At 36.8% G+C, this 24,062-nt stretch overlaps 1 protein-coding gene across 1 annotated transcript in view; it reads left to right on the top strand.

Moving 5' to 3' along the window:
* The window catches only part of ndl (serine protease nudel), a 123,796-nt gene extending 101,420 nt beyond the window's left edge, over positions 1-22,376 (top strand). The window contains exon 23 of the mRNA XM_081729538.1: positions 22,054-22,376. Within this exon, the coding sequence (XP_081585664.1) occupies positions 22,054-22,330 (277 nt within the window). The 3' untranslated portion in view covers positions 22,331-22,376. The remainder of the gene's footprint in view (positions 1-22,053) is intronic.
* Positions 22,377-24,062: the final 1,686 nt, after the last annotated feature.

Here is a 24,062-nt window from a genome sequence, read left to right as displayed (position 1 = left end):
ACTAACTACTGATGCTTGTTAAGTTAACACACTCATTCATCCCATTCAAACGTTACCAGTCTCACTAGGACAGTATATTATATCTACTTGGGGTATTGCGCGAGTAATTCACTACGTTTATCTTCTGTACAATTGAAAATCTTTAAATTTCGAAAATTGTGAGTTCCGATACTTTTTTTTTCAGTAGTGTTCATATAGCAATAGAACGGACAGAAGTTCTAACTGAGAAATCGATAGAAACAATTCGTAAGGCTTCAGCCGTCGACTAGTATATCTGATGACATTAGGCCGCAGTTTCCCGTCTATCGCTCCCATTTAATATTGTTCTAGGCTCACCGTTACTACGCACTTGCGAAGGGACTGAATTCTGGGGTCGATTTACATTATTGTTACTATTATTGTTATTATTCTGACTATTACCGTTCTCCCTTCTTCCGTACGTCCTGTTAAAATTCCTCCTGGTGTTATCGCCCCTATCCGGGTTCGATTCCATGTTGGTACGGTCATAAGGACGATAACTCCGGCGATCGTTGAACATGGGCCGATTCCTAAATAGTCGCCGGCCATTATTGTTGTTTTCTGAGCCGTACCCACTAGGATAACGAGATCCAGCTTGGGTATAACTCAGGAAATCTGTCTGGCAACTTGCCGTTACCTTCGTCTTCGTCGGTTTTAGAATCTTTGCCTGTCGGGCGAAGTATCGTTTTGGTGGACCACCAACTTCCTTGCCGCACAAGGCAGCTAAACGTGAGGTGACTTCTCGCACCGTTTGGCACAAGTGGGACGCTATGGCCCGGGACTCATCGGGTGGAAGAGCGTTAACTATAATATCTACCAGTTCGGCCTGAGAGGGATGTTCAGCTATCTGATAATATAGTTCAATGATCTTCCAAGCATAGTCCAAGAGGGACCCATACTTGGAGCGATCATACCGGAGTGATTGTAAGTTTCTCTTTTGGAGCCGCTCGATGTGCTCATTACAATACTCTTCTTTGAAAAGAATCAAAAAATCACTGAACGTCCGGATTTGGTATTTAACAGAGGCAAACCATGCGCCCGAAGCGGCGATCAAACATTTTTCAACTATCTGTAGGCGTTCCCCATCAGTAAGTTTGTACATGTCTAGATATTGCTGCAGTCTCCGCAGGAAAACTCGAGGTAACCCGTTAGCAATGTTCCCATCGAAAGTGGGAAAACGTTCAATATCCCGGAGGGAAACTTTAGAGCTCATACTATACGGGGCAGGAAAAGAATCTATTGGAATCAACGCGTTATCCTGAGCGGTTGGGGTTGTCACCGGATTTGCCACCGACGGAGTGGTCACTGAACTGAACGCTCCCATATGACCAAGAGAGGTTTTATAATTAGTGTTGACCATGTAAGGTTCGAACTTAGGACCCACCACGGCAGTAACCGACGGTCCGGCACATCTCCTTTCCCCTCCTGGCAGCACGCTGTAAGATTGTACCATTCCAAAGGTAGAGTGAGCATTTACGCTAGTGACTGTTGTAGTCACAACACTCGACTGCATCGGTACATCGAAATTACTCAACCATGATTTCGAGGTTGGCTGATGCGGGGGGGCAATACATTGCTGTGTCCCGTGCATCAGGCAACACTTGACTCTTTCCCGGTTGGACGTTACTTGTTTCTGGGAAAATTTTCCCTGGAGAATCGCCATCAGGAAAAGGATAGGAGATATCAGACTTGACGATTTCCAATTTAGTAATATTCCCCTTAAGACTGTCTACTTCGGTTTGAATTTGACCAATCCTTTGATCAACCGACTCTAGTTTGGTTTCTATTGATAGGTTAGATATTACAACATTTAATTTACTTATTTCAGCCTGCTGCTGTTCAACCTTTTGTTCGATGTCACCAAATCTTTTGTTTGCACTCTCAAACCTTACATCTATTTCATTTAATTTTTTATTTGTTTCGTCTCTGAGCTGCTCGGTAGACTGTTGGGCCTGGTATCTAACCTGCTCTAGTTCAGTAAACGATTGCTCTTTCAATTTGCTAATCGAAGAAGCAAAGTCTAAACAGATCTGGTCAAATTTATTGTTTAATACCTCGAATCGAGCATCGGTCTCTCGTTTCGAGGTATCAAACTTTTCATTTATTTCACGTCTCATTTCTGCATTCTCACGCCTCAGATCTGCACTATTCTGATCTAACTTCTGATTTATCTCACGCCTCATTTCTGCATTCTCACGTCTCAGATCTGCACCATTCTGTTCTATTTTAACTTCCATGTTAGTGAATTTTTCGTTCATATTAGAAAATTTTTCATGCATCATTTCCATCATCTGGCGAATTAATGCAGACGTGTCAGACCCTCCAGATGACATTCCTTCCTTCGGGTTTGCCGTCTGATCCCGAGAATCACTGTGATTTCCATTCTTTTCCTCATCGTCGAGGTCAGATATCTCCGCTGGAGATATTTGGCCTCGGTCCTTTTCACAATCCTCACAGTATTTTATTATTTCGCCGGTTTGAACCTTTTCTGCATTTTCAGCAGTATCATCCAAATTGGAGCAAGCAAAATGGATCCATTTTAGTCCACAACCGGTGCATCTTATTAATCTCCGCGGGGCGCGAGATTTTTTCTCTTTTTCATCTAATGTGCATTGAGTGCACGTGACTTCACATTCGCCCTGTGACACAACAACCTTTTTTGTTGCCATAGCTTTGACACACTATACAAAAGACAAGATATATATCAAAAATACACATATACTATAAAATACTTATTCGCTATCCAGACAAGTATTATTCATGAATTAAAGGACTCCCATTCTCTTTCCTTCCTTGAAACCCTTCTAGCGTTTAGTTCTAATTTAGAAAAAAAATTTTGACACTCCTTCTCTTTTTCCCCCTTAGAAAAGGAAACAAAAATGACAAAGTAGCCAACGACTCTACTTGTCCCACTTGACTATAAAATTTCTCTTATTAATTTCAATGTTGTAATCAATTCAACATGCCTTCAACCTCACTCTTTGACATTCTTAAAAAAAAATTCAGATCTATCGGTCGCCATTTAAACTGAGATCTGTTGCCATGGAAACAAACGTTGCCATGACAAACCATTCTTGTCGCGGTTCACCAATTCAAACTGATTGGCATGATAACTTGTATTATTCAATAAGCATTTTCAGATCCGTTACCACAGCAAACATGCGTTACCATGGCAACAATCTTGTCACGTGTCGCCACTCTATAACTGAAAAAAGGGAGGGCCGTTGCCATAGAAACCACCGTTTCCATAACAACGAATCCCGTCACGGCTCGTCAATCTAAAACTGATTGAGGAAAAAAAAAGAATTTGCAACAAATGTGATGCATGGAATAAGTCGTGAGTGGGAACCCTTCACCCCTGGTGGGGATATTCATGAAGCTATCAGCTTATGTCTAATTATATTGGAATATATTACCCATTTCTTAATTTCGAACATACTAGGTTCGATCGAAACGAGAAAACTTTTTATCGGACTTCTAAAGAAAAATAAAATAAAATAAGTAAATACATGACCGTGTTTATTACATATAGAATTCCCAATCACGACCCCCTTTTCAGTTTTATTAAAAATAGAAGAAGAAGATGAAGAAAGGAAAAGGAAGATAGAAGAGAAAAGAGGTAAAGTAAGAAGGTGATAAAGAGGAAACTGTTACTGGATATTTTGAGAAATATGGTAAAGGGAAAGTGAATAATTATCGAATTGGGATCATTTCCAATAGCTATTGGGTGAATGTTTGGTATTAAGGTGATCAAAGGTAGACACATGTTAACCCATACATCCCCGACCTAGATCCATTTAACCCCAACTACCGAATTATCCCAATCTAGCTCTGAGATAGACGAGAAAGTTTAATTTTACCGTTTATTCAATATTTCCAGAAGTTCTAGACTAATATCCAATATTTGAAAAATGAACGACGAAGTTGATGGCATGTTAGAATCGACCACAGAGGAAAAAAAAAATCAGAGTATCACATATTTGTCGAAGATTTTGACTTTCACAGTTCTCCCATGATGATCATTCGTTCAGGCTACTTCGGTCCTTTTTACTTCCTTCATAGAGCCAACTTAAATTAAGTTAGTATTGACATTCAATGACTTTAATTGCCAACTACCATTAATTATAATAAGTCACACATATATGTCAAAATAATTGGTGCACTTAATACTAAACCTACATTTCACTCACACACACATTCATACAGGACAATGTATACTTCGGGTTGTATTTACTTGAATTAAACTAACCTAACTACATTTCTATAGACATTTATTACATTTCAATAAAAGAAAACTTAGTTTGACATAACAGGAAAAATTTTATACATGAAAAGAATGTTTCATAAGCATGCACAGAAATCCACTACTTTCAACAAGATCAAATAACACATTTCTCTTTCTAGATATATTAAAAGTTGGATTACATGAAAAAAAATTCGACAAAAGACGAAAGACAAAAATAAAGAAAAAAAAATTCAAAGGTCAATATATTTAAGATTCAGTGCAATGAATACATATCATTGCGGGAAAAAGAAAGAAAAAAAATATAATTGGTTAATCATTCTTTAAAAAAAAACACTTTAGTAACATTTTATTGAGTCTCTGTCCCAAGAGGAGACATTTCGACAATTTTATGAGTCTTTGTTCTCACGTCGATAATAACTCCTTTTTTTTTAACTCTCTTTACGCACTGTGATTTGTGTCCATGAGAGTATTTAATCGTTTTTGTTTTAACTATAGACAAATAGTTGCTTCATATCACATATATATTTAAATTTCTCATTTCGTCACTTGACGCACTTGATATAAAATTTCAAAGTTTATCAAGATTTAAAATATCGAGTCCAGTCCCAAACATTGGGAACATATTTCCATATTCCTGTATTCACATTAAATTATTAACCAAATTTCAGTTCATTGAATTTAAGATCACTAATTTTTTCCTAGTATAGATCGTGTAGTCAAAAGATTCTAGTCTCTGTATAGTTAGGTTTCCGATCGTAGAGGAAGGATTTGTTTCATGGTTTACTGATAGAAGGATTCGTTGGTGGGGCACACTGTTTCGTAGCTTACTGATTTCACTATGATCTCGCAAATTAAATTTGGATAAGGATTAGGGTTATTCTTACTTTTCTTACGACCTGCTACTTGTTTTATTTACATGCAGTATTTAACATGATATTCAACTTTAATAGTTACAAACATCAATAACAACTCAACAAAATGTAATTTATTACAATTTACGCGGTAATACTATATATCACAAAGAGTTGGTTAATATCGGGTGTCAAAAATCTATGGCAACCTAACCAAACCAGGGTAAATACCGAGCCCTTCACATACATACTCGCATATATATATATATTCATATTACTCAATATAATAAATTTCATTTTAATATCCATTGTAGTATTTCGTCGACATTTAATATCTACATAACGTTTTTATATTCGATAAGTATTCATATTTTATTGGCTCAAAAACAAAACAAAAACCCTGACTATCAAAATTCACTTTTTTTTTCTCATAAGGTTGCAACATTGTACTTTATATGTAAACCCGATAATCAATAATCATTCTCAATTTACTAAAGATCCGCGTATAAAGAAATAGTTGGTGTTATTTAATAAGTTGACATAAGAGGTGGAAATACAACAAATAGAGCAGGCACGTAACTTTTAAAACTATGTAAGTACATATATAGATGTATATACAAAAAAAATCAATGTTATTCGAAACTAGTGGGCCCAAACTATTAATACATACACACTATATGACCAATCAATAGAAAGAAAAACCAGAAATCAGTCGTCAATGGGTATAATTTGTACGATCAATGAATAACAAATGTTTCTAGGAATCTGAAAGCATAGTGTACCTTCTCGTCAGTTTCTCTCGTGGTGGATTAAATATCGCGAAAATGGTCCTGAGATGTGCTGCAATACCTCCACGAATTGCATCCCTCGATGTCTCAGTTAGTACATACGATCGAAATAAGTGATATGAATATTGTATGTTTTCATGAGTTTCAGAAACCGGGGGGGGGGAGGTTGAAAAATTTGAAAAAAAAAATCTCGAAGTAATGAAGACAGAGAGAGAGATAGAGAAGAAGGAAGACGAAGAATAGGGGCGCCAAAGACTTAAGTGGGAAATAACTAACGCTACAAAGATAAAAGTCGAATTTCGCTCTCAACAAAATCCATAGCCAAAATATTCTTAACATGCCAAAAGGGTGGTCTACTCAAATACGTAGACTCAAGGAGCGCCCTGCTGCCAAGGATGCAAGTTCTGTGTCCATCAGATCCCAATCCCACAAGAGTTTGGTTGTAAGATTGAAATCCGATCCCCGTATCCGGCCCAAACCAGCAGGGTCCCGAAAATCCTCCGGAAGGTTAGAGACGGCGTTAATTTAGAATTTCAAAAGAGAAAAAAAAATCATCCGACCTCTTGGAAACTAGAAGATTCCAGAATAGTAATGAAATTAGAGTAATAGCTAAGATATCCCTAATTAGAGTTTGCCAAAATAAAAAAAATTAAATAAACTGGATTTTGAATCGGTGATTTCAATAACCAAACATCACCGATGGCTACCCTGCGCAGACATGCCACCGTCTGGGACGTCGTTAATTTCCCTCATCTAATTAAACTAAGAAAAGACATGAAAATACTTAAGGGGACTAGGGGTCGACGTCCGGGTACGCTAATGACATAAACATTAATTTAGTAGCAGTTGATTTAATCGGATAGTCCGAACTGAGCTATACGAACACTGCACAATAAATAAACAAGGTAAGCAACGAAAAAAAAAAATCTCGGAGAGGCAATGAATGTTAAAGGTACAAATGACCGAAACCTGTACTTTTCGATGATCACAGGATATAGCAGTTGGTTTTCTTAATTATCATTTCTGTCACCCTTTAGAAGTAATTCCCACATGATGCTACCCTATCTATTGAAAGGCTTAAGATCCGGGGCTGTTATTATGAGGTACTTAAATGCGAAGTAACACACAATTCCCAACTACAATTTACTATTCAAGTAGCAAACTCGGTTGGATGAATGTACTGGTGTAGAAGTCAAAACGCGAGAGATTTTTTTTTTTAGTAAACATATTCATATTTTTACTACATATCATACACTAGGCCTATCCATTTAAATATAGGTGTCATCATCTCATTCATATTTTATATCATATTATTAATATATCATTACATTCATTCATTATCTACTAATTTTCGCGCGAAGTAATATTTTACAGACACCCTATTTCATACATTTTACACGCAGGCCATACACATATTTACATTACACAGTAATAAATATATATAATTATCACAATCTATCACGCTCAAACTACTACACGATAACATTCATCGAACCACGTACTCTTTGTTTCGAAGCACCCAAATTGTATTTACTTCGCAGGTAAAAAAAATCATACGTGTATTCACTGAAAGTTAAATTGTCAACGATGATTTTATTTCTGATATGCCGACAAAACTAAAGCAACAATGGAATTTTCTACAGCCACGGGAAAAGAGAATTCAACACTACATCTTGAAACAAACAGCAACAGCATATGGGCCCCACTTCTATTAAGAAAATAGGTATTCTTTATTTTAATGGATATCTCAGTTACTACTGGACCCAGCAAGCTGAAATTTTCAGCACAGTAAGATCCCATGCTATCCCATATGAATGCATACTCATCCGAACCGAAAACCACGTCCACGGGATGCAATTCAGAAACAAATGGCCAAAATCAAACAACTCAAATCACCAAGTCATGCGACGTCGCAATGTCAACAAACAACCAACTACCGAAAACAGACACCATGGCGCTGTAGTGGAGGCATAATCCACCGTGTACCGAAACACATACTTGCACTCATCAATCAGAAATTCAATATTCACTCCGGCCCAGTATACCTCGAGTCAGACACATGGCACCAAATTAACGCACACCTACACACTGTCCTAACCGAAAACTCACACACTCACACAAAACCACCAACTACACACACCACTGTTAGCACCATACATAAAGACAACTAACTAAACCAAACATGCACCATTCAATTACATGCATGTTGACGAAAAATACTCCTTTGTTGGTATATACAGTCGGCTCTATTTAATTTAGGGGGGCAAAATGAGAAAGGTAACCCTAGGTCCAATTGACCTGACCAATTGGTTACATAATTATTACTAAAGATTGATGCCCTGGGGGCACCTTAACGAGGTTTATTAAGGGACCCTTCCCCTGAAAGGGGAAAAGGCCCTAAAATAAATAATAACTAACCCATTCCCCCGCTAGAATTGGTTCAATTTGGAAAAGGGGATAGGAGCCCTTTTACGCTAGCTTAAGCTGCCATTCTGAGAGTTAACATTGCAAAACCTACTACATACAGACACTTAATAAAAAAAAATCACATTTAAAATATACACTATAGAATATACGAAAACAGGTCGTATTTTCCCTAATCCCTAATTGAATTTGAAATAAAAAAAAAAGTAAAGTCACTCTTTCACTCTGTCTATTCTAGTTGGGCAGCAAACATGGCTTCCTAGTAAACAGAACTGGATGTTTCACTAACTTATTGTTTCTTTACGAAAAATGTAGATTTTTTCCCTTTTTTTGGGGCTCCTACACAGCCTTCAATGTTCAACTATGAAATTAAATCAGATTTTTACCTGAATTCTATTAAAATCCTAGTCCTTTTACCGCAGATATGTAGGCGAAATTATAAGCTGCGCCTCGTAAGGTGTCTTCGATTATTCTGATAACATTGCGCCGAAAACGCCAGAGGTAGGAGAATTCCTCCAATCAGAACGAAAACTTTAGCCGCGGAAATTACAAAACAAATAGAAATTTGGCAAATCCAGATATAACCGGATCTGAAAGTGACTATGGACTAGTGAGAGGGGGTGAGGGAAAAGATTAGGTACCTGGCCAAAATCTACATTGGTCTGAAATTAAGAAAATTTATATCCAATGACGGAACTATGTTTCGGTATGACGTCAGAATGATAAACCTTGTAACTTTTCAACTTATATATCCGAAAATGGGATTTACACTTAATCAAAATATAAATAAATATATTATACAGTGGGAATATGGTTACTAATGAAACCTTTCGATTCATTATATTTAATTCGAAGTAAAGAGAGTAAATAAATTGTGTAACTAAACCGAAATTGAATAAAAAAAATTACTAGGTACAGGGTGCGTAAAAAAAAAGTTGCCATTACTTTCAACTGTAATGGTACATTACAGTTTTCCCCGGCCCATTAACAAAATTTTGTTAGAATAACAAAATTTTGCTAATTGGGAATACTAACTACTGATGCTTGTTAAGTTAACACACTCATTCATCCCATTCAAACGTTACCAGTCTCACTAGGACAGTATATTATATCTACTTGGGGTATTGCGCGAGTAATTCACTACGTTTATCTTCTGTACAATTGAAAATCTTTAAATTTCGAAAATTGTGAGTTCCGATACTTTTTTTTTTCAGTAGTGTTCATATAGCAATAGAACGGACAGAAGTTCTAACTGAGAAATCGATAGAAACAATTCGTAAGGCTTCAGCCGTCGACTAGTATATCTGATGACATTAGGCCGCAGTTTCCCGTCTATCGCTCCCATTTAATATTGTTCTAGGCTCACCGTTACTACGCACTTGCGAAGGGACTGAATTCTGGGGTCGATTTACATTATTGTTACTATTATTGTTATTATTCTGACTATTACCGTTCTCCCTTCTTCCGTACGTCCTGTTAAAATTCCTCCTGGTGTTATCGCCCCTATCCGGGTTCGATTCCATGTTGGTACGGTCATAAGGACGATAACTCCGGCGATCGTTGAACATGGGCCGATTCCTAAATAGTCGCCGGCCATTATTGTTGTTTTCTGAGCCGTACCCACTAGGATAACGAGATCCAGCTTGGGTATAACTCAGGAAATCTGTCTGGCAACTTGCCGTTACCTTCGTCTTCGTCGGTTTTAGAATCTTTGCCTGTCGGGCGAAGTATCGTTTTGGTGGACCACCAACTTCCTTGCCGCACAAGGCAGCTAAACGTGAGGTGACTTCTCGCACCGTTTGGCACAAGTGGGACGCTATGGCCCGGGACTCATCGGGTGGAAGAGCGTTAACTATAATATCTACCAGTTCGGCCTGAGAGGGATGTTCAGCTATCTGATAATATAGTTCAATGATCTTCCAAGCATAGTCCAAGAGGGACCCATACTTGGAGCGATCATACCGGAGTGATTGTAAGTTTCTCTTTTGGAGCCGCTCGATGTGCTCATTACAATACTCTTCTTTGAAAAGAATCAAAAAATCACTGAACGTCCGGATTTGGTATTTAACAGAGGCAAACCATGCGCCCGAAGCGGCGATCAAACATTTTTCAACTATCTGTAGGCGTTCCCCATCAGTAAGTTTGTACATGTCTAGATATTGCTGCAGTCTCCGCAGGAAAACTCGAGGTAACCCGTTAGCAATGTTCCCATCGAAAGTGGGAAAACGTTCAATATCCCGGAGGGAAACTTTAGAGCTCATACTATACGGGGCAGGAAAAGAATCTATTGGAATCAACGCGTTATCCTGAGCGGTTGGGGTTGTCACCGGATTTGCCACCGACGGAGTGGTCACTGAACTGAACGCTCCCATATGACCAAGAGAGGTTTTATAATTAGTGTTGACCATGTAAGGTTCGAACTTAGGACCCACCACGGCAGTAACCGACGGTCCGGCACATCTCCTTTCCCCTCCTGGCAGCACGCTGTAAGATTGTACCATTCCAAAGGTAGAGTGAGCATTTACGCTAGTGACTGTTGTAGTCACAACACTCGACTGCATCGGTACATCGAAATTACTCAACCATGATTTCGAGGTTGGCTGATGCGGGGGGGCAATACATTGCTGTGTCCCGTGCATCAGGCAACACTTGACTCTTTCCCGGTTGGACGTTACTTGTTTCTGGGAAAATTTTCCCTGGAGAATCGCCATCAGGAAAAGGATAGGAGATATCAGACTTGACGATTTCCAATTTAGTAATATTCCCCTTAAGACTGTCTACTTCGGTTTGAATTTGACCAATCCTTTGATCAACCGACTCTAGTTTGGTTTCTATTGATAGGTTAGATATTACAACATTTAATTTACTTATTTCAGCCTGCTGCTGTTCAACCTTTTGTTCGATGTCACCAAATCTTTTGTTTGCACTCTCAAACCTTACATCTATTTCATTTAATTTTTTATTTGTTTCGTCTCTGAGCTGCTCGGTAGACTGTTGGGCCTGGTATCTAACCTGCTCTAGTTCAGTAAACGATTGCTCTTTCAATTTGCTAATCGAAGAAGCAAAGTCTAAACAGATCTGGTCAAATTTATTGTTTAATACCTCGAATCGAGCATCGGTCTCTCGTTTCGAGGTATCAAACTTTTCATTTATTTCACGTCTCATTTCTGCATTCTCACGCCTCAGATCTGCACTATTCTGATCTAACTTCTGATTTATCTCACGCCTCATTTCTGCATTCTCACGTCTCAGATCTGCACCATTCTGTTCTATTTTAACTTCCATGTTAGTGAATTTTTCGTTCATATTAGAAAATTTTTCATGCATCATTTCCATCATCTGGCGAATTAATGCAGACGTGTCAGACCCTCCAGATGACATTCCTTCCTTCGGGTTTGCCGTCTGATCCCGAGAATCACTGTGATTTCCATTCTTTTCCTCATCGTCGAGGTCAGATATCTCCGCTGGAGATATTTGGCCTCGGTCCTTTTCACAATCCTCACAGTATTTTATTATTTCGCCGGTTTGAACCTTTTCTGCATTTTCAGCAGTATCATCCAAATTGGAGCAAGCAAAATGGATCCATTTTAGTCCACAACCGGTGCATCTTATTAATCTCCGCGGGGCGCGAGATTTTTTCTCTTTTTCATCTAATGTGCATTGAGTGCACGTGACTTCACATTCGCCCTGTGACACAACAACCTTTTTTGTTGCCATAGCTTTGACACACTATACAAAAGACAAGATATATATCAAAAATACACATATACTATAAAATACTTATTCGCTATCCAGACAAGTATTATTCATGAATTAAAGGACTCCCATTCTCTTTCCTTCCTTGAAACCCTTCTAGCGTTTAGTTCTAATTTAGAAAAAAAAATTTGACACTCCTTCTCTTTTTCCCCCTTAGAAAAGGAAACAAAAATGACAAAGTAGCCAACGACTCTACTTGTCCCACTTGACTATAAAATTTCTCTTATTAATTTCAATGTTGTAATCAATTCAACATGCCTTCAACCTCACTCTTTGACATTCTTAAAAAAAAATTCAGATCTATCGGTCGCCATTTAAACTGAGATCTGTTGCCATGGAAACAAACGTTGCCATGACAAACCATTCTTGTCGCGGTTCACCAATTCAAACTGATTGGCATGATAACTTGTATTATTCAATAAGCATTTTCAGATCCGTTACCACAGCAAACATGCGTTACCATGGCAACAATCTTGTCACGTGTCGCCACTCTATAACTGAAAAAAGGGAGGGCCGTTGCCATAGAAACCACCGTTTCCATAACAACGAATCCCGTCACGGCTCGTCAATCTAAAACTGATTGAGGAAAAAAAAAGAATTTGCAACAAATGTGATGCATGGAATAAGTCGTGAGTGGGAACCCTTCACCCCTGGTGGGGATATTCATGAAGCTATCAGCTTATGTCTAATTATATTGGAATATATTACCCATTTCTTAATTTCGAACATACTAGGTTCGATCGAAACGAGAAAACTTTTTATCGGACTTCTAAAGAAAAATAAAATAAAATAAGTAAATACATGACCGTGTTTATTACATATAGAATTCCCAATCACGACCCCCTTTTCAGTTTTATTAAAAATAGAAGAAGAAGATGAAGAAAGGAAAAGGAAGATAGAAGAGAAAAGAGGTAAAGTAAGAAGGTGATAAAGAGGAAACTGTTACTGGATATTTTGAGAAATATGGTAAAGGGAAAGTGAATAATTATCGAATTGGGATCATTTCCAATAGCTATTGGGTGAATGTTTGGTATTAAGGTGATCAAAGGTAGACACATGTTAACCCATACATCCCCGACCTAGATCCATTTAACCCCAACTACCGAATTATCCCAATCTAGCTCTGAGATAGACGAGAAAGTTTAATTTTACCGTTTATTCAATATTTCCAGAAGTTCTAGACTAATATCCAATATTTGAAAAATGAACGACGAAGTTGATGGCATGTTAGAATCGACCACAGAGGAGAAAAAAAAATCAGAGTATCACATATTTGTCGAAGATTTTGACTTTCACAGTTCTCCCATGATGATCATTCGTTCAGGCTACTTCGGTCCTTTTTACTTCCTTCATAGAGCCAACTTAAATTAAGTTAGTATTGACATTCAATGACTTTAATTGCCAACTACCATTAATTATAATAAGTCACACATATATGTCAAAATAATTGGTGCACTTAATACTAAACCTACATTTCACTCACACACACATTCATACAGGACAATGTATACTTCGGGTTGTATTTACTTGAATTAAACTAACCTAACTACATTTCTATAGACATTTATTACATTTCAATAAAAGAAAACTTAGTTTGACATAACAGGAAAAATTTTATACATGAAAAGAATGTTTCATAAGCATGCACAGAAATCCACTACTTTCAACAAGATCAAATAACACATTTCTCTTTCTAGATATATTAAAAGTTGGATTACATGAAAAAAAATTCGACAAAAGACGAAAGACAAAAATAAAGAAAAAAAATTCAAAGGTCAATATATTTAAGATTCAGTGCAATGAATACATATCATTGCGGGAAAAAGAAAGAAAAAAAATATAATTGGTTAATCATTCTTTAAAAAAAAAACACTTTAGTAACATTTTATTGAGTCTCTGTCCCAAGAGGAGACATTTCGACAATTTTATGAGTCTTTGTTCTCACGTCGATAATAACTCCTTTTTTTTTAACTCTCTTTACGCACTGTGATTTGTGTCCATGAGAGTATTTAATCGTTTTTGTTTTAACTATAGACAAATAGTTGCTTCATATCACATATATATTTAAATTTCTCATTTCGTCACTTGACGCACTTGATATAAAATTTCAAAGTTTATCAAGATTTAAAATATCGAGTCCAGTCCCAAACATTGGGAACATATTTCCATATTCCAGTATTCACATTAAATTATTAACCAAATTTCAGTTCATTGAATTTAAGATCACTAATTTTTTCCTAGTATAGATCGTGTAGTCAAAAGATTCTAGTCTCTGTATAGTTAGGTTTCCGATCGTAGAGGAAGGATTTGTTTCATGGTTTACTGATAGAAGGATTCGTTGGTGGGGCACACTGTTTCGTAGCTTACTGATTTCACTATGATCTCGCAAATTAAATTTGGATAAGGATTAGGGTTATTCTTACTTTTCTTACGACCTGCTACTTGTTTTATTTACATGCAGTATTTAACATGATATTCAACTTTAATAGTTACAAACATCAATAACAACTCAACAAAATGTAATTTATTACAATTTACGCGGTAATACTATATATCACAAAGAGTTGGTTAATATCGGGTGTCAAAAATCTATGGCAACCTAACCAAACCAGGGTAAATACCGAGCCCTTCACATACATACTCGCATATATATATATATTCATATTACTCAATATAATAAATTTCATTTTAATATCCATTGTAGTATTTCGTCGACATTTAATATCTACATAACCTTTTTATATTCGATAAGTATTCATATTTTATTGGCTCAAAAACAAAACAAAAACCCTGACTATCAAAATTCACTTTTTTTTTTCTCATAAGGTTGCAACATTGTACTTTATATGTAAACCCGATAATCAATAATCATTCTCAATTTACTAAAGATCCGCGTATAAAGAAATAGTTGGTGTTATTTAATAAGTTGACATAAGAGGTGGAAATACAACAAATAGAGCAGGCACGTAACTTTTAAAACTATGTAAGTACATATATAGATGTATATACAAAAGAAATCAATGTTATTCGAAACTAGTGGGCCCAAACTATTAATACATACACACTATATGACCAATCAATAGAAAGAAAAACCAGAAATCAGTCGTCAATGGGTATAATTTGTACGATCAATGAATAACAAATGTTTCTAGGAATCTGAAAGCATAGTGTACCTTCTCGTCAGTTTCTCTCGTGGTGGATTAAATATCGCGAAAATGGTCCTGAGATGTGCTGCAATACCTCCACGAATTGCATCCCTCGATGTCTCAGTTAGTACATACGATCGAAATAAGTGATATGAATATTGTATGTTTTCATGAGTTTCAGAAACCGGGGGGGGGGGAGGTTGAAAAATTTGAAAAAAAAATCTCGAAGTAATGAAGACAGAGAGAGAGATAGAGAAGAAGGAAGACGAAGAATAGGGGCGCCAAAGACTTAAGTGGGAAATAACTAACGCTACAAAGATAAAAGTCGAATTTCGCTCTCAACAAAATCCATAGCCAAAATATTCTTAACATGCCAAAAGGGTGGTCTACTCAAATACGTAGACTCAAGGAGCGCCCTGCTGCCAAGGATGCAAGTTCTGTGTCCATCAGATCCCAATCCCACAAGAGTTTGGTTGTAAGATTGAAATCCGATCCCCGTATCCGGCCCAAACCAGCAGGGTCCCGAAAATCCTCCGGAAGGTTAGAGACGGCGTTAATTTAGAATTTCAAAAGAGAAAAAAAAATCATCCGACCTCTTGGAAACTAGAAGATTCCAGAATAGTAATGAAATTAGAGTAATAGCTAAGATATCCCTAATTAGAGTTTGCCAAAATAAAAAAAATTAAATAAACTGGATTTTGAATCGGTGATTTCAATAACCAAACATCACCGATGGCTACCCTGCGCAGACATGCCACCGTCTGGGACGTCGTTAATTTCCCTCATCTAATTAAACTAAGAAAAGACATGAAAATACTTAAGGGGACTAGGGGTCGACGTCCGGGTACGCTAATGACATAAACATTAATTTAGTAGCAGTTGATTTAATCGGATAGTCCGAACTGAGCTATACGAACACTGCACAATAAATAAACAAGGTAAGCAACGAAAAAAAAAAATCTCGGAGAGGCAATGAATGTTAAAGGTACAAATGACCGAAACCTGTACTTTTCGATGATCACAGGATATAGCAGTTGGTTTTCTTAATTATCATTTCTGTCACCCTTTAGAAGTAATTCCCACATGATGCTACCCTATCTATTGAAAGGCTTAAGATCCGGGGCTGTTATTATGAGGTACTTAAATGCGAAGTAACACACAATTCCCAACTACAATTTACTATTCAAGTAGCAAACTCGGTTGGATGAATGTACTGGTGTAGAAGTCAAAACGCGAGAGATTTTTTTTTTTAGTAAACATATTCATATTTTTACTACATATCATACACTAGGCCTATCCATTTAAATATAGGTGTCATCATCTCATTCATATTTTATATCATATTATTAATATATCATTACATTCATTCATTATCTACTAATTTTCGCGCGAAGTAATATTTTACAGACACCCTATTTCATACATTTTACACGCAGGCCATACACATATTTACATTACACAGTAATAAATATATATAATTATCACAATCTATCACGCTCAAACTACTACACGATAACATTCATCGAACCACGTACTCTTTGTTTCGAAGCACCCAAATTGTATTTACTTCGCAGGTAAAAAAAAATCATACGTGTATTCACTGAAAGTTAAATTGTCAACGATGATTTTATTTCTGATATGCCGACAAAACTAAAGCAACAATGGAATTTTCTACAGCCACGGGAAAAGAGAATTCAACACTACATCTTGAAACAAACAGCAACAGCATATGGGCCCCACTTCTATTAAGAAAATAGGTATTCTTTATTTTAATGGATATCTCACAAGTAAACCTTACGTTTGGGTAAATCGAGTTGCTGACTGAGACACATATGAGAAAGTACTACTAAATGTGGTCAGTATTTCAGTGAAATTGTAGGTGCGAAGCTCCAGGGGTTTAGGAGATACAGCTACCAGAACATCACATGGAAGTACAGAATAGTCTTCATACAGTTGGAGGTAAAAGCTCTATAAGACCTCTTGTAACGACAAAAGGTGAATAACAAATATATGGGTACATATTAGGACTAGGGGGAAGTCATATAGTAGGGGTATACCTGACGGCGGCCATCTTGAAATCCGCCATTTTGAATTAAGGTTAAGTTTTTAAAATAGGAATAGGGTCATGTGATACATGATTTAAGGCGTAAATTTAATCAGAAGAACAATGGTGACGTTAATTTTGATTTACGCGCAATTGGTAAAAAGTTACAGGGAAATTAAATATTGTTGTAGCATATGTGTTAGTCCTTTACCCCACCTTGTAAATTTTGTGTTAATGATAATAATTAAATAAAAAGCAGGTGGATAAATATTAGGTCTATGGTAAGAGTTGCCTTGATAGCGGCCATGTTCAAATCCGCCATTTTGAATCAGACAAAAGTTTTAAACAAAACGCATTACATTGACACCTTATTAATAGCAAATTTTACCATAAATCCAACGGTATTACCATTTTTGCTTTATCATTAACCAGCACAAAATAAAATGGATCGCTCCTTACGACTACTGCTTTGACGGAATTGTTAACGACAAATGTGTCAAGTGTAACTCGATTGCCTTTGTCAGGTGTGTTCACTGTAAGCAGAGCATTTGTGCAAGTCATGCACTCTTTTCTGAACTACATATTGATTGTAATAATTTATTACTTTTCCGGAAGAAAGACCCAAGTTCAATTATGACTAAATTCCACTTTGGTCATTTTTCCTTAAATTAGCAACTTGTTTATGCGATAACAAATGCTGGTTAATGATAAAGCAAAAATGGTTATACCGTTGGATTTATGGTAAAATTTGCTATTAATAAGCTGTCAATGGTATGCGTTTTGTTTAAAACTTTTGTCTGATTCAAAATGGCGGATTTAAACATGGCCGCTATCAAGGCAACTCTTACCATAGACCTAACATTTATCCACCTGCTTTATATTTAATTATTATCATTAACACAAAATTTACAAGGTGGGGTAAAGGACTAACACATATGCTGCAACAATATTTAATTTCCCTGTAACTTTTTACCAATTGCGCGTAAATCAAAATTAACGTCACCATTGTTCTTCTGATTAAATTTACGCCTTAAATCATGTATCACATGACCCTATTCCTATTTTAAAAACTTAACCTTAATTCAAAATGGCGGATTTCAAGATGGTCGCCGTCAGGTATACCCTTACTATATGACTTCCCCCTAGTCCTAATATGTACCCATATATTTGTTATTCACCTTTTGTCGTTACAAGAGGTCTTATAGAGCTTTTACCTACAACTGTATGAAGACTATTCTGTACTTCCATGTGATGTTCTGGTAGCTGTATCTCCTAAACCCCTAGAGCTTCGCACCTACAACTTCACTGAAATTCTGACCACATTTAGTACTACTTTATCATATGTGTCTTAGTCAGCAACTCGATTCACCCAAACGTAAGGTTTACTTGTCAGTTACTACTGGACCCAGCAAGCTGAAATTTTCAGCACAGTAAGATCCCATGCTATCCCATATGAATGCATACTCATCCGAACCGAAAACCACGTCCACGGGATGCAATTCAGAAACAAATGGCCAAAATCAAACAACTCAAATCACCAAGTCATGCGACGTCGCAATGTCAACAAACAACCAACTACCGAAAACAGACACCATGGCGCTGTAGTGGAGGCATAATCCACCGTGTACCGAAACACATACTTGCACTCATCAATCAGAAATTCAATATTCACTCCGGCCCAGTATACCTCGAGTCAGACACATGGCACCAAATTAACGCACACCTACACACTGTCCTAACCGAAAACTCACACACTCACACAAAACCACCAACTACACACACCACTGTTAGCACCATACATAAAGACAACTAACTAAACCAAACATGCACCATTCAATTACATGCATGTTGACGAAAAATACTCCTTTGTTGGTATATACAGTCGGCTCTATTTAATTTAGGGGGGCAAAATGAGAAAGGTAACCCTAGGTCCAATTGACCTGACCAATTGGTTACATAATTATTACTAAAGATTGATGCCCTGGGGGCACCTTAACGAGGTTTATTAAGGGACCCTTCCCCTGAAAGGGGAAAAGGCCCTAAAATAAATAATAACTAACCCATTCCCCCGCTAGAATTGGTTCAATTTGGAAAAGGGGATAGGAGCCCTTTTACGCTAGCTTAAGCTGCCATTCTGAGAGTTAACATTGCAAAACCTACTACATACAGACACTTAATAAAAAAAAATCACATTTAAAATATACACTATAGAATATACGAAAACAGGTCGTATTTTCCCTAATCCCTAATTGAATTTGAAATAAAAAAAAAAGTAAAGTCACTCTTTCACTCTGTCTATTCTAGTTGGGCAGCAAACATGGCTTCCTAGTAAACAGAACTGGATGTTTCACTAACTTATTGTTTCTTTACGAAAAATGTAGATTTTTTCCCTTTTTTTGGGGCTCCTACACAGCCTTCAATGTTCAACTATGAAATTAAATCAGATTTTTACCTGAATTCTATTAAAATCCTAGTCCTTTTACCGCAGATATGTAGGCGAAATTATAAGCTGCGCCTCGTAAGGTGTCTTCGATTATTCTGATAACATTGCGCCGAAAACGCCAGAGGTAGGAGAATTCCTCCAATCAGAACGAAAACTTTAGCCGCGGAAATTACAAAACAAATAGAAATTTGGCAAATCCAGATATAACCGGATCTGAAAGTGACTATGGACTAGTGAGAGGGGGTGAGGGAAAAGATTAGGTACCTGGCCAAAATCTACATTGGTCTGAAATTAAGAAAATTTATATCCAATGACGGAACTATGTTTCGGTATGACGTCAGAATGATAAACCTTGTAACTTTTCAACTTATATATCCGAAAATGGGATTTACACTTAATCAAAATATAAATAAATATATTATACAGTGGGAATATGGTTACTAATGAAACCTTTCGATTCATTATATTTAATTCGAAGTAAAGAGAGTAAATAAATTGTGTAACTAAACCGAAATTGAATAAAAAAAATTACTAGGTACAGGGTGCGTAAAAAAAAAAAGTTGCCATTACTTTCAACTGTAATGGTACATTACAACGCTTTCAAAGTTTTGACTGGAAATCCAATCGAAAAACGTCCATTAGAAAGACCTAGGCGCAGATGGGAGGATAATATTAAGATTAATCTCGCAGAAATAGGAATACGAAGTAGAAACTAAATCCAGTGGGCTAAGGACGGTAGTCAATAGAGAGCTTTTGTGAATCCGGCATTGAACCTCCGGGTTTCATAGTTCATAGTGAGTGAATGAGTTATAAAAGAATCACATTTTTTAAAAAACTTTTCACGATTGTGCTCAGAGGGTAACGCAGACGGCGGTGATGATGTTCCAGCATATCTAACAGAGAGAAAGAAAATGTTAGTGGAAGGATCCTAGAGTATTGCTAGATCACATCACATTACTAAATCTGGTAAAATCCACACCAGTCTTGAATTTGATTTGTTCTTGTATTAAAAATATCGTCTAATGTATGACTGGAGAACAGTCTGCCCGCAACTTAACACTGTTCCAATTTTAAACAACACAGTTTCTCAAATAATGTCTGAAGACATTGAATCACAGCAATAAATGAAATTAAAAAAAAAAAAAAAAGTATGTTTGAAGTTGACGAGAGCACAAATGTTACAAATGTTGAAGGGCGGTGTATCATTCACAGACTCATAGACTTCCATTTAGACAAATTTGAAGTGTTCACTTACCTATGATATTCCGCTCTTCCACCACCTGTCGTGTTCTGTGTGATGATCACTTTGACAATTGCCCGATTGCGCATCTTCCACTGGAGAAGACTTTTACATATGTACAAGAGATATTTTATTCCATTTCTGTTAGGACTCTTTCCAGCAGCAGAAATCTGTGTGCATCTTACACAACAAAGACGGTATCTCAGATGACCAGAGGCACGGTAGCGACTTCTTACTGGGATGTCGGTGAAAGGAATCCTAGTCCTAGCTGTCATCCGTATGTAGAATTCCAGCAATAACTTATAAGCGTTGTTCTGATGCAGTTCTACTCTGTTAGTGTTCTCTCTATACAATGTGGGAATTTCGTTCTATATATCAGTCAAAACATGAGCAATATTGATTTTCACATTGTTGGCAACATGATCTAGCTATTTCTCCTGTAACAAAATCTAGTCACAACCATGAAATCGAGTAGGTAACGTACGGTGCAGAAACTAATTTGCATAATCCTCTTACATCGGTACTACTGTACGAAATTGCTCGAACCTTTCTGCAATCGGTTGTATACATCTACACCTCGTCTATGGTAACTAGAAATCACCAACCTCTACCACCAGGTGGCGCTCGTACAGCTTTCTGCGCATGAGCTTATGGGTCACCTTGAGACGTAGCATTTTCTGAACGGTATGGTGAATCGGTCGCATGAAACCGGTTGCCATAACAGAATGGATTCTTCTACACCGTCTGTGTCTTTAATTTGGCATAACACCAGTGGTGTCAGCTTCACTGGAATCCGTTATGGATGTGAGTTAGTTTGTGATACTCAGTTCGGCGAGTGTGGCGGTCCATATTGTCGCACTATGTGATTCACAGTGGAACGTAATACAGCATATCCGTGCTTTTGCACTGTTTAGATATGCTGGAACAACTGAAGGGTGTATCGGAAGTGCTACAATGTCAAAATTGATTCACCATTAAACATCTATTAGATTTACTCCATTGTAATTCTATATTTAATGTTAATTCTACACATTGTAAACATCATATTTACAGTATGTTACATTGCTTTGATTCATTTTTTTCTTTTAATTTCGTAGGGGTGGTGACTTGTGGATAAGAGTTTATGGTCAGTGGCAATTGTATTGTTACGGAGACACCGTGAAGCATTCTGACCTCCAAGACATCTGCCATCTTCTGGGATTCTCTGGAGTTGCCAACAAAGAAACGAAACATGTGACGAACGTTGAACAGTTTGTGTTGGACGATTTTAGCCATCTTCGACTGGGAACTCATAACATTACAGTACGTCCTGACCGACCATTAGCTCAACCGATACATTCAAATTGCACGTCCATTCATCTTACTTGTATATAATATTTAAAGATAATGTACATATTTTCAATAAATTAATATCAATAGTAATTCCATGTTTTTCTAACTTCTGTTTAAAACTTCTTTGACAAATTGAGTTTGTTTTTGTTTAAGGTATTTGAAGACTGGAAAAGAAATTCGTCTAACTTTGTTTCGATTTATTGAGTCACATTTTAGGAAACCACAGATAAAAGATGATTGAACTTGTCTCAATAATAATAATAATAATAATAATAATAATAATAATAATAATAATAATAATCTCTCTAAAATAATACAACAATGTTGCTAAAAGCATTTACCAGTTTTTGGCACATAACATGGAATTAATTAACGATACCAAGCCACGCTACAAATACCAGCCAAATCCAGTACTTGAAAACGACAAATACAAACTACTGGGGTCGAGATATAAGAACAGATGTAACGGTTCCTGCAAACAGACCCGATATCGCTGTTATCAATAAAATTGACCAAGAAGTAATCCTCATAGATGTAGCATTACCATTATTTCATAGCTTACGTACAACATTCAGTACAGAAATAACCTGGCAGAAGAAATCAAGAAGCTATGGAAATGTCAGTTACAGTAAGACCAATCTTCTCAACTACAATAATTATCCCTAAAAGTACTGTGACGCAATCACTGGATTTTTTTTCATTTCCCGTATAGCGACCTTTTATGTCAACGTTTCGGCCTCACTGTTTGCATGGCACCTCAGATTGCCTTATTATACACCATACAGCTCTATAGCAGTATCTCATTCTTTATATAATGAAATGAAGCACGGTTCACTATGCAACCTATTCTGCCTCATTCCTTTTACACCTATCACCTTACTCTCCATTCACATAATAATTTGGTTCGTGCGTAGCGAATAAATAAATAAATAAATAAAGCTGATACATGCTCCATCTGAAAATTTTCGAGAGAAAAGAAATTGGAACACAACTAGATTGCATTTGAGAAAACAAATTGCTTAAGGTGATCTGGTACCCCTAGCAACCTTGAAAGTTAGCCCATTTAAAAAGCATAGCAAAGTTTTTCACTATTTTCTTCTTTATTATTAAAGTTACAAACGTCAAAATTTGAATAAACCTAGAGGAGACACATATCTATGCCTTGTGTGTTTTAGATTTTGAAAAAAACACAGTAAGGAAACTTCTATCTTTAACTTTGAAAACATGACAACAGTAAGACCTGAACTCCCTGCGACGGTACAATTTTTCCTTTCCGCCCGAGTCGAGCGGCAAGTTCAGTTCTCTGCCTCGCTCAAGTTGTTCCAATCAGGTGACTCATAAACAGCGGTACAACCAAAACCTTCTTTTCCCATCTCTCTCCCTCTCTTTTTTCTTTCTTTTCATTCTGCGAATTCCTGGAAGGGTAGTTGTCACTTGTCAGCTTACCATTTCCGCAAAATAACATAGCACAGATGTCAGTTTGTGATCTTTGGGAAAGGTTATAGAAAAAAATACTATTGGAATCAATCTAGGACAAAATTACCCTTTGAAAGCGAGATCAAAACCCTCTCTTTAGAAATAATTGAAAGATACTTACATGAATAATTTTTTAGGGAAATATAATCAAGTGAAATGCCATGTGGACAAAATTCCTGGGCCCTGCTTTTTTAAAAATCACTTTCGTTCTTTGTTGCCTGTCCACATGGCCACTTCTATACTATTTAGACCTAGAACTTTTTAAATTTTTTCATGCACATATGTCCGGTGATAATAC

Source organism: Thermobia domestica, chromosome 10, assembly GCF_964235325.1.
Source record: "Thermobia domestica chromosome 10, izTheDome1.hap1.1, whole genome shotgun sequence".
NCBI lineage: Eukaryota > Metazoa > Arthropoda > Insecta > Zygentoma > Lepismatidae > Thermobia > Thermobia domestica.
The sequence above is the reverse complement of the archived record's forward strand: the minus strand, read 5'-3'. Positions and strand labels throughout refer to the sequence as shown.